A 12,097-nucleotide genomic window follows, 5' to 3' on the forward strand; every position below is an offset into this window, starting at 1 on the left:
GCTCCTTCCACAGGTGCCCCATCACCTGTCCCTGTCTGCCCCTCCCTGTGTTCCCAGGTCACTGCGCTGCTGGCCGCATGTCCCTGGCTCAGCTCCCAGGGTGCTGATGCGGCAGATGCAGCCGGGGCTCTGAGAGCGCCAGGACGCAGCCGGCTGGAGCGGGACAGACTCCAGGCGGTCGCTGGGCCGTTCCCTCCCCGACCATGTGTCTCCCTAAACATCATGGGACCGCCACCTCCACGGCTCTCCTGAGCGTGCGTTTCTACATGGGCGAGGAAGACAGGCAGCCTTTGCTACACGTCTCTGAGGCCTGCTGCTTTGTGTTCTGGGGCTGCCGCTGCATTTTCAGCTGACCAACCTGCCTTGGCCCCAGCCCCCGAGCGAGAGCGCATGTCTGCCTGACTTTGTGGGAGCGTGGTCTGCCCCTGGGACAAGATGCTTTGACCGCGATCAGGTTCCCATACCCGCTGTCCTGAACGTGGGCCTCCCGGTTACACATCAAGGCGGGTAGCTTCCTGCAGGCTTCCTAGTGAAGATCTTTAGAGCATGAGGCTTCTTACCTTAAGTTTGCTAATGAAAAACTTTTAATTTGGTAAAATGCACGTAGCTGAATTTACCATTTTAGTCACTAAGTGTGCAGTTCAGGATGTTACATGTATTCACACTGTTGAGCAACCAAACCTCAGAACTTTGTTACCTGGCAAGACTGAAACTCGGTGCTCATTAAACAAGTCCCCGTCTCGCCCTCCATCTCAGCTCCTGGAGCATCAAGCTTTTCTCCCGCTCCAGCTCACGTATTTTTTTGTGTATTTGTTCCAAGGACGGCACCTGAGCCTTATACGGAATGTGCCGAGCTGTCCTCAGGTGGAGAGGAAAAACCCCGCAATTCTGAGGAGGGAGTTTTTCCCTATGGTTCTGTCCTTGCTGAAAACTGCATCATTCCGTTCAGGCTCCATTCTTAACGCAGCTTTCAGGGGGTGTGTCAGAACACCCTGAGAACTGGTTTCCTGTGTTGTTCCTTTAAACCTGCAGTATTCTTTAATGTCTTTGGCCGGTGTTACTATTACAGGCAATGTTTCGATTGCGCTTTGAAACTGTGTGACTTGAATTTTCTCCCTCATAATTTAAAGTTTTTATTCTTCCCAGTTTTCATGTTTTGAATTGAGGTTTTCCAGTTTGGGCCCAATCCTAAGGCTGAATATTTCTGGAAAAATTTGATTTATAGCCATTGGGTGGTTCTCAGAATATCAAAACAAGGAAAAAGTTATGTGCTTTTCCCTTCTTCACCCAGGTTTGGGGATAGGTAGCTAAGGCATGACTTCAGAATTGGCCTACAGATGATCCAGAATTTAAAAAATGACTGCAATTTTGTTCTTAAGGAAAGAGAAAGTTTTGGAAGGAGGGAGTGAGAACAGAAGAACTGAATATGTTGTCTTTTTCCTTGTGGGAAAGAATATTAAATTACACAAAGATTGTTTTGCTTTCATAATAGTTTTCAAAGAGAAAAATCCAAGCCCTGACGCAGCTAATTCCTTTGTCGCACAGATGCTTGAACCCTGCGTGCCTGGTTTCTGCTGCTTCTCTGCCCAGTGGTGTGCCCAGCTTCACGAGGCCTGGATCAGCTGTGGCCATGCTGTTGGCAGCAGCCGTTGCTTCATGCTGCTGCTGATGTACTGGAGAGAAAGTTTTAATGCCCCTGCTGAAAAATTCTCCCTCTAGATTATGTCTATCAGAAAAAAAGTAGCATATTCAAAATCAAGTGAAGTAAGTTAGAAACAGATACAGTATGATCTCATTTATAAGTGGAATCTAAAAAAAAAAAAAAAAACCAAACTGAACTTATAGATACAGAGAACAGATTGGTGGTTCCCAAAGGCTGAGAGTAGGGATATGGGTGGAGGTGGTCAAAGGTACAGCTTTTAGTTGTAAAATAAATAAGTCCTGGGGATGTAATGTACAGCATGGTGACTATAGTTAACTGTACTATAGTATCATATATTTGAAAGCTGCTAAGAGTGAAAGTCTCTCAGTTTTGTCTGACTCTTTGTGACCCCATGGACCGTAGCCCGCCAGACTCCTCTGTCCATGGAATTCTCCAGGCAAGAATATTGAAGTGAGTTGCCATTCCCTTCTGCAGGGGATCTTTCTGACCCAAGGATCGAACCTGGGTCTTCCACATTGCAGACAGATTCTTTACCATCTGAGCCACCAGGAAAGTCCAGAGAGTTGCTAAGAGAGTAGGTCTTAAAAGTTCTTTCACAAGAAAAACAGTTGTAACTGTATGGGGTGAGGCACATGAACTAAACTTTTTGTGGTAATCATTTTCAGATATGTATATATTTACTATATTATATATACTGTGGTATATAGGATATATAATCATCATGTTATATTGTTATTCAGTCACTCAGTCGTGTCCGACTCTTTGCGACCCCGTGGACTGCAGCACGTCAGGCTTCCCTGTCCTTCACCACCTCCCGGAGTTTGCACAAACCCATGTCCATTGAGTCGGTGATGCCATCCAACCATCTCATCCTCTGTTGTTGCCTTCTCCTCCTGCCCTCAGTCTTTCCCAGCATCAGCATCATGTTGTATACCTGAACCTAAGGCAATTATATATTAATAACATTGGGAACACCAGTACTTTTGCCACTTCGTGTTAAGAGTTGACTCGTTGGAAAAGACCCTGATGCTGGGACGGATTGGGGGCAGGAGGAGAAGGGGATGACAGAGGATGAGATGGCTGGATGGCATCACCGACTCCTTGGACATGAGTTTGAGTAAACTCCGGGAGTTGGTGATGGACAGGGAGGCCTGGCTGCTGCGATTCATGGGGTCGCAAAGAGTTGGACACGACTGAGCAACTGAACTGAACTGAACTGAACATTGGGAAAAGGGCATAATGAGACAAAAGTATTTACCTCATTTAAAAGAAAAGGGAACATTTGAAAGGCTCTTACCTTTCCCCTCTATGTCTGATACTTCTGCCTTTGCCACCTCCTCCACTCTGCCTCCCTGAATCCCGCTCTCTCCTGGGAAGGAGCTCAGGAGGTTGTCATGATCTGGGGGTCCTCAAATCCAATGCGTTTTTTTTCTGTCTACATCAACTTTCATTCTTCTGTCTTACTTGACTTGTCCTATCCTTCTTCCCCTTGGATTCTGTGATTTCTTGATGTTGAGACCCCTGTAACTAAGTTCTACCAACAAGAGGTGCAGAATTAAGGGGGCATAGGTGTTTCTATTACTGTATCTCACTGACAAACTTTGGTTAGAATGAGGACTTCGGGTAGAAAGGAATGTGGCTTTTACGGCTGGACAAGGCTGGATTTGGACTGTGGTCATAGTTGACTGATAGTCTTGAGTGAGTGGCTTTACTTCATTGAATCGAGGTTGGTGGAGACACCACCCGTGATGGGTTGTGATGAGGGTTAGAGATAATGCAGATTGGTGTGTGGCAGAGGCCACAGGCACGGACTTTGCCCATCCCGTCATGAAGATCCTCTTCACCCTCCTGCAGGAAACCCCAGAACCAACTGACACCATTTCTTTTTTTTCAAATTCACCCATCCTATGCATTTTTTTCAACCAGCTTATTTCCAGTTGGTCTTTGCATGTGTGCTTGTATGCCCTCACATGTATGTGATTCCAGAGTTTCCTGTTACGCAAGTTTCTTTTGAGGAATTTATATTTATGGGAATTTTTTTGTCTCAGAAGGCCTTTTAAATAAAATCTGGGTTATATATCTTACATATATGTATTTTTTGTTCCAATAAATATCTATGAACATTGAAATTTGAATTTCATACATATATATATGATTGCAAATCATATATTTAGATTTTTTTTGTACTGGAAGAACAGTTTTAAAAAAAATTTTAAGTAATTAACTTTTAATGAATATAATTTATATTTCATTAATTTATAAATGAATACATTTATATTTCATGCATTTATATTTTGTGTTTTAGATTTATTTAAAAAATTGACAGATAGTACATAGAATTCCCACACACAATTTCCGCTGTTATTGACATCTTACATTAATATGATATGTTTATTATAACTAATGGGCCAATGTTGTTGATTATTATTAACTCAAGTCCATGGTTTGTTCAGATATCCTTAGTTTTTATCTAGTATCTTTTGTTTGTTTCAGGATACTGCTATTTTTTTAAATTTTTTGTATTTGTATCTCTCTACATTTCTTTTTTTCTCTCCTGACAGGTATACAATATGTTTCAGCACCAGAGCCTTGGAATTAAAGTCAACATTCAGGTTACCAAGCTTGTCCTGCTACGACAACGTCCTGTAAGTCTCCATCAGCACAGTTACAGAAAATGCATCTAGTCCTCACTCTCCTTAGTGGCTCTCGAGTGCTAGGGAGGAGTCCAGGTGTTTTCCTTTGTCCTCTTTCCCTGTCTTTGCAGATGGCAGCAGTGTGCCCTAGGCCAGGGACCAGGGGATGCCTGGAGAGAGGAGGACAGGCACTGCTGCTGGCGTGCACGTCATCTCAGCATCTCGGGGAACCCTGAGCAGTGGGCCTTTGTCCCCCCTCTTTCATTCTCCCATGTCTCCCGGGTACAGAGTTGATGTTGAGGTCTTTGGGATCATAGCTAGCCTTTTGGAGCTCTACCCAAACTTCAGGTCAAATTTGCTTGCCCTGTAGCATTGTTTTCTGGTCTTGATTGAGTGCATTTCTTTATGAAAGTGTTACCTAAAGAGTTAAGCAGTGCACAAGAGAATGTTGGGTATGCTGTTCAGTTTGCTAAAAAGAAGAAAGCTTTTCTTTAGTAAGATAGTCTTCATCCTAACTTATAGGTAAGGCCCCGGTAGTGTCCCTCTGTGTCTCTGCATCTGCCTACCAGCACTGTGGGCAGGTGACATTGAATAATGGCCCTGTGAGCAGCTGTCTCTTCTTTAATATCCGTGCTGTGGGCTGAGCATAAACTCTGGCTTCCCTGGGAAGTGGCTTCTGTAACTGCCCCCTGATTTCTTTTAGGCCAAGTTATCCATTGGGCATCATGGTGAGCGGTCCCTGGAGAGCTTCTGTCACTGGCAGAATGAAGAGTATGGAGGTGCACGGTACCTCGGCAACAACCAGGTTCCAGGAGGCAAGGACGACACGCCCCCCGTGGATGCTGCTGTATTCGTGACCAGGTAAAGCTGGACTCGGCCTGGAGCTGCAGACTTGAGAGGGAAGGCATTTCCTGTTGGAGAGAAAGTCAGGTTTGGAAATCAGACCTTTGGCCACTTGTCTGAACCTTGAATTCCTCATCAGTAAGATGTGGATAAATGCTAGCCCTGTCTCTGAGATGTGAGGATTAAATGAGCATGGGAAGCACTCTTACAGTGGCTCAAAGTAAGGATGAAAGTACTAGCTATTATTATTGTTATTGCTGTTATGAATATAAAACTACTGAAATTCTTGTTACCCAAGACTCTTAAAACTTCAGGAAAATTTGTCTTGAAATTTACCTCTTCGCAACACCAAATATAATGCTCACTGGAAAGAGCTCACCTGTGTATGAGGCTGCTTCCTAACTGGAGGGAGTGGATACCCCAGTTTTCCTGTTGAGGGAAGTCCATGCTCCCCAGTGGCTCAGCGGTTAAGAGTCGACCTGCAGTGTAGAAGATGTAGGAAACATGGGTTCGATCCCTGGGTCAAGAAGATCCCCTGGAGGAGGGCATGGCAACCCTCTCCAGTAATTCTTGCCTGGAGAATCCCGTGGACCGGGGAGTCTGGCAGGCTGCAGTCCATGGGGTCATAAAGAGCAGGACACGACTAAAGCCCCTGAGCTGGTGCAAGGCAGCAGGAAGTCCGTGCAGGTGAATGTGTGTGCCGTGCACAGCCCGTCTGTGGGCACTCTCAGGACTCGGCAGCAGGCAGAGATGCCATGGAATTCACAGAGAGGCTCCATTTGAAGCCAGGAGCTGAGCTTCACGTCTGCAGAGCTGGATGCACTCTTCCTGGTTGAGAGGCAAGCCAGGGACCCTGCTGAACAGTAGTAATCAAAGGCATCTCTTTGTGTAGATGGCTGCAATGTTATTTTAGTTTTCTAGGGCTGCAGTAACAAACTACCACAAAGTGTGTGGCTTCAAAAAACCAGAAATTTATTTTGTTACAGTGTTGGAGGCCAGGAATCTGAAGTCAAGGTGTGGGCAGGGCCTTGCTCTCTTGGAGGCTCAGTGGGGAGGACCCTTCCTCCTCCCTAACTTGAGGAGGCTGCCGCAGTCCTGGGCATCCCTGGTCTTGTGGATGCATCTCTCCAGTCTCTCCCGGACCGTCCCGTGATGCTCTCCCCGTATCCACATTTCCCTCTTCTTGTAAGGACACCAGACACTGGATGGGGGCCCAGCCTAATGCAGTGTGGCCTCGTCATAGCTTGATTACAGCTGCAGTGACTTTCTTTCCGAATAAGATCACATTCACAGGGACCGGGGGTTAGGACGTGAACGTGTCTTTTTGGGGGCACAGTTCAACTCTCTGTAGGTATAGATGTGGCTATTTGGTTTTTTCCTATGTCTCAAATCTCTCTTAGAAAAACTGATTTTCCTTGATTGTTTTACCTCAGTAATGTAAATAAGATGTAGTATGTGTTCACATCAAAATCCCCTTTTAGAAAATATGTGGAAATGGTTCATGACAATTTAACCTATTAGGTTAAAATGCAATGTTTTACTTTTTGAATGAATATATCAACCTTGGTTTTAAGTTTTTTTTTTTAAAGAAACTACTTTCAAAATTATATGCTTTCTTTTTCCTTTAAGTTCAGAGAAAGGGAACAGTTTATTGTATCTTTAGCATGAAGATAGCCTACTCCTCTAAGAGGAGTTAAATCTTGTTTAAGACTTTGGTTTTGAGCCCAGAAATGCTCTTGGTTTGCATCCCTTGGGCCACATACAAGCCCCTGGCTTGACGATGTCCTGAAGGTAGCCAGATGCGTTCTGTGATCTCAGCCTCAGGCACCAGTTACCAGGTATTATAGCTCACTAGCCTTCTCCTCAGAAAACCTAGAACATGCACATTGCCACCGTCAGACACCGAAGAGATACCTAATCACACTTGTAGATGATTCATCAGCTGTGAACCCTAAAGGTTAAAATGTGATCTGATCCCTTATGAGAACACTTGCTGCTTCTTCAGGATGTGATTAAATGTATAATGGGACACTTGGGAAGTCTATTCAGAAATTCCAATTGCCTACGTGTGGCTGATGGTCTACTAGGCACCAAAGACAAGGGGTGAGCATGACCTTGTACTTGCTTTAAGCTGCTTTTGCCCACCCTGTCAATGATGGGAACCCCTGGATGCCATCTCTTCCAGCAGCTCTGGCCCCCACACTCACTAATCAGAGGCTTCCATGCTCTTTGAAATGGCTTTTGGAGCCTCTGGGATGCTCGGTAAAGCACTGAGGATTGTACTGAGTGTATGGCTGCAGTCTTTGAGAGTGGGGAGAAGGCATGGTTCCTTGGGAACCGTGTCTCTATGTGATTGTAAATTAATGTGATTGATTTTCCAAATGATAATTAGATGAGGAGTAAAAACTTTTCCTAGAAAGGAGCTCTAAATAATATCAACTTTGGAATATGCAGCTAAACTTCCAGGTTTATTACTTTGAAAGTGGTTTGTATAAATACTATATTAAATGTATAAATTCTGGTGTTTTGTTAAAAATAACCTAGGGGAATTTCTACTATATTGGTTATTCACCTTCCTGCTGTTTCCTTTCTTGTCTGGGGGAGAAAATACTTGCAAGTGGTTTTGGTTTGGGAACAAGTAGCCTTTTTATCAGAGACAATAGATGTTACCAAAGTTAGTGTTGACAAAGCTTCTGGATTAGCCTTTTTACAAAACACCATGAGAGACTGAATGCACCCTCAGCCTGAGAATGCTTCCCATTCAGCTTTCTCCTTTCTCTTTTTCCTATGTCCCAACAGCTTATTTACCATACTGGAAATATTTTGCATAAAAATGTCCTTCTTTACACCTCACACACATTAGGATGCCTATTATTAAAACAAAACACCAGACAGCAGAACAAGCATTGGTGAGGATGTGGAAGCCTTGGGACTCTTGTGCCCTGTTGGTGGGAATGTAAAGTGGTGCGGCCACTGTGGAAAACAGTATGGCAGTTCCTCAAAAAATTAAAAATAGAACTGCCATATGATCCAGCGATTCCACTTCTAAAAGCGTTGAGAGCAGAGTTCTGAAGAAATATTCACACACCTATATTCATAACAGCATTACTAATGATAAGTAAAATGTGGGAGCAGCCCAAGTGTCCATCAGTGGAGAAGTGGATAAACAAAATGTGGTGACTGATGTTTGTTGCTGTTTGTATTCCAACAAATGGAATATTATTCAGCCTTAAGAAGGAAGGAACTTCTAATACTGGTTACCACATAGATGAACCTGGAGGATACTTTGCTGAGTGAAATAAGTCAGTCATAAGAGGACAAATCCTTTGTGATCCCACTTGTATGACATACCTAGAAAAGTTAAATTCATTTAGACAGAAATGGTAGTGGCCAGGAGCTGCGGGGAACATGGAATAGGGAGGTGTTTAATGGGTATAGAATTTCACTCTTCCAAGAGTTCTGGAGATGTTGCAGAACAATGTGAATATACCGACACTGCAGACCTGTATACTTAAAAATGGGTAAGATGGTAAGTTTTACTGTCGTAAAACTTATTTTACGACAGTAAAAATCTTTTCAAATGTTCTTTTCTAAATAAGCACATTGGAGGGGGTGGTCCTGATTGCAGACGGGTTGTGGGTGCTGGCAAGGAAGATGTCTGGTGGCCTGGGAAGGCAAGGTGTCTTCAGCGGCAGACAGAAGGGACATAGAGGCCTCTGCCCTGCCGGTGTTGTCTTTCTCCTTTCCAAGCAATCTTGGCCTCCCTCGCTTCCATGGGGCCGCTGGACTGAACTAATGGTGCTGTCCGTCTCCTGGGTCCTCACAGATGCTACACTGAAGACCTCCTACGAGGACAGGGTGGCAGCCACGGAGCCGGGGCTGGAAGCCCATGGGAGTGAGATACACCATTTAGAAATCAGAGGCTGTGAGCTGCGGTTCCCTGGGCTGGGATGCTGATGGGCTGATGTCGTCACAGGGAAGCCGGGTGTGAGGGAGCTGCCGCTCTGGGCCAGCGGCCCTGCCCCCCAGAAGAATCTGGACCAAAGTCTACCTGGAGGCCACACGGGCCGGTGTCCTCGGGTCCTGGGGCTGCCGGTGTGGTTTCTTCTTTTGTTTTCCATCTGGGCTGTGGCTGAGCCTGAGAGCGTATCCTCCTGGACGCCCACCAACCGTACAGATGGCCAGACGCTGAGAAGGGAGCATGACATCACGTCGAGCAGAAGCTGCTGAGACAGGAGCTGCGGGCGCCGTGTCTCCAGCAGCTACAGCCGTGTGGGGCCAGCAGGGACGTCTCAGTAGACTGAGTCCGGGGGCCAGGCGGGGCCCGCACAGACTGGCCTTCAGGGAGCTTCATGCCTGTCGTGTCCTCGCCTATAGCTCCACACCTCCTCCAGAAGGCCTGGAGTTTTAGCCCCGAGACCCAGGTCTGTGCTCCTGGAAAATAGCTGTAGGGACTGTGTGGCCAGCCCGGAGTGTGGCCACTGGGACGTGTCCAGTCGTCCCTCCACTTTCTCTTCCCACGTGACTCCACCCAGTCCCTGCCCAGCCCCAGGCTGGTCTTCTCTCAGCCTTTGGTCCTGCTCATGGGAGAGATCGGTGGATACGTTACATTTTTGAACACTGGGGAGAGGTGAGGCCGCCAGGGAGCTGATAAGGCACATTGAAAGTGGCCTGGAAATGTATGCCAGTTGTTTAGTAAAGGAGTCAGTATTTATTAAACCCCAACTGTATGCCAGGCAATAGGTGATGTACAGAATTAGCTATGTAACTTGTGCCTAGTGCAGAACGAAAGTATGGGACCCCATGTTAAAAAGTATTAAGAATTTCAAGACACTGAGAGCAGAGTGTTAAAGCAGGCTGGGGGATGGGAGGCTTCTGGGTGAGGGGCCTGTGTGATGGTGCAGCTGACACACCCGTGGAGCCCGCCCTGGCCTGTAGATCCATGCAGCCTTTCTTTTCTTGAGGTAGAAACAGTGGAATGTAAATGTAAGCAGACATAAAGACTGGAGGGCTGCACTGGGACCCTCACTTTTTTATTTTTTCTTTTCCATTTCTCTTTTGACCCCCACAGCCCCTACTTGTGGGTCTGGCATGTAGGAGGCAGAGAACCTACAGATCAAGCCTCCTCTGCAGGTGGATGGCTTCACTTTCCTTTTCTGAGAAAGGACCTTGAACTGGAAGGGGAGAGAAGATGCAGATTTTGGTGACCGTTTCAAAGCAGGCCTCTAATTGAACTTGGCCCCCTGTGAAACCACCTCCTCGGGAGAAGCAGCGGGGGCTGCTGCAGGGTCCATCACTTGGGACCACCTGTTTCCCTCCAGGGAAGCTGGGGGATGAGGACACACTGTGCCCTTTAAGCGTCTCCCCCTGAGCTGACCAGAGAGCCAGAGAGAAGGTGGTGCGGCCAGTTCCCTCAGCAGCCCTGTCAGCCTGTTTAGTTCTCTCCTATGAGACTAATGGCCACACAGCCTTGCTCCCCTTGCCCAAGAGAGGCAATGGGATGATGCTTACAGTTGCTTGCTCTGGGAAACCCTGGAGCAAGGTCTCAGGCCAGTCTGGGGGTGGCGAGGTGGAAGGGGGGTATGTGTGAGTGACATGCTCAGAACATTCCAGTGGGGAGTGTCAGGTCAAGAAAGTTGAGTTGGGGTTAGTTAAATACAAGGCCAGGGAATATATTTATGTTCCCAATTTTATTTGGTTTCCTCTCTGCCCATGCATCTTCCTTGCCATCCTCTATTGCCTGTAATTAGTCTTCTGAAAGTCATCTTTGACAGAAAAAATCAAGGCATGAGTCTTTGTTTTCCTATGGTTATTCCATCTCCATTTCCATGGAGGCTCCCTTGGTTTTGGAGGGGGTTGTGAAAAGCATGGGGGTCTTCAAGGCTTCCTTTTATCCTTTGTTAAAACTGTTTTAAAATTGATTACCAAAATATATGTTTATTGTGAAAATTTAGAAGTGCAGTCAGCAGCACTCAGGTGGGTTGCCGAGGGCCCTGGCCCAGTTCCCCCCCCCCCCCCCACTGTCTGTGCCCAGCTTCAGGGCTGCCCCTCCAAGCTGCCGCACCCACCCGCTGCCCCTTCCTCTGAGCTTGCAGGGTATCTGGGGTGCCTGGCAGGCCTGAGACGGTGGCCTCGACCAGGGTGTTCTATACCTCAGAACCCCACATGGAATCTTCACGCCTACAGATCTGGACTCTACGGTCTAGTGGTTAGGTTGGATCTGTGACAGCGTTCAAGCCAGCCTGAAGCAGAGCTGGTGCTGGGAGCACGCAGGTTTCGCTCCATTCATGTGGACAGCCACATATTGCTGAGAGGTGGTAGGCATGGGTCACATTGTTCCATTCTGTGCTCAGTCATTCAGTCATGTCTGACTCTTTGTGACCCCATGGACTGTAGCCCTCCAGACTCCTCTGTCCATGGGATTTTCCAGGCAAGGATACTGGAGCAGGTTGCCATTTCCTCCTCCAGGGGATCTTCCTGAATCAGGGATTGAAGCTGTGTCTCTTGAATCTCCTGCATTGACAGGTGGATTCTTCACCACTGTACCACCTGGGAAGCCCAAGTTACTTTATGGAGACAAATAGGACAGAACATGCTGTGGGTTGGAGTGGAGGGAAAAGGAAAGCTGATGGTATTACATTGCCTTCTTGTCATGGTCCCCAGTGTGAGTGGGAGATCCCTTCCCTGAGAATAGGTTTTTTGATGGAAGATGGGAGAAGTTGAGGACATTGAATGCTGAAGTGGGGTGGACTGTCAGAAAGGGGAGGTGGTGTACAGCCCATGCAGGACTGCCACTTTCATTATCGTCAGGCTGGCCCTGATTTTCTTCCGAGAGAATTTTTTTGAAGTCGAATGAGAAGAGGTGCCTTAGAACATGTTTCAGCCTGAAGCTTCACTGGAGCGTTTAGAGAGCTGCAGATGAGGGGGTGATTTCTCCCAGCTCCCATGGGGTCCCCAT

At 46.7% G+C, this 12,097-nt stretch overlaps 1 protein-coding gene across 2 annotated transcripts in view; it reads left to right on the forward strand.

The window, feature by feature from the left end:
- Window positions 1-12,097, forward strand: part of ADAMTS17 (ADAM metallopeptidase with thrombospondin type 1 motif 17) — a 393,159-nt gene that overhangs the window by 80,910 nt on the left and 300,152 nt on the right. For both annotated transcript variants that reach the window (XM_043922552.1, XM_043922553.1), the window contains exons 5-6: window positions 4,225-4,308; window positions 5,000-5,157. In XM_043922552.1, coding sequence (XP_043778487.1) covers window positions 4,225-4,308; window positions 5,000-5,157 — 242 coding nt within the window. The remainder of the gene's footprint in view (window positions 1-4,224; window positions 4,309-4,999; window positions 5,158-12,097) is intronic.

This window comes from Cervus elaphus, chromosome 13 (genome assembly GCF_910594005.1).
Source record: "Cervus elaphus chromosome 13, mCerEla1.1, whole genome shotgun sequence".
NCBI classification, from domain to species: Eukaryota; Metazoa; Chordata; class Mammalia; order Artiodactyla; family Cervidae; genus Cervus; species Cervus elaphus.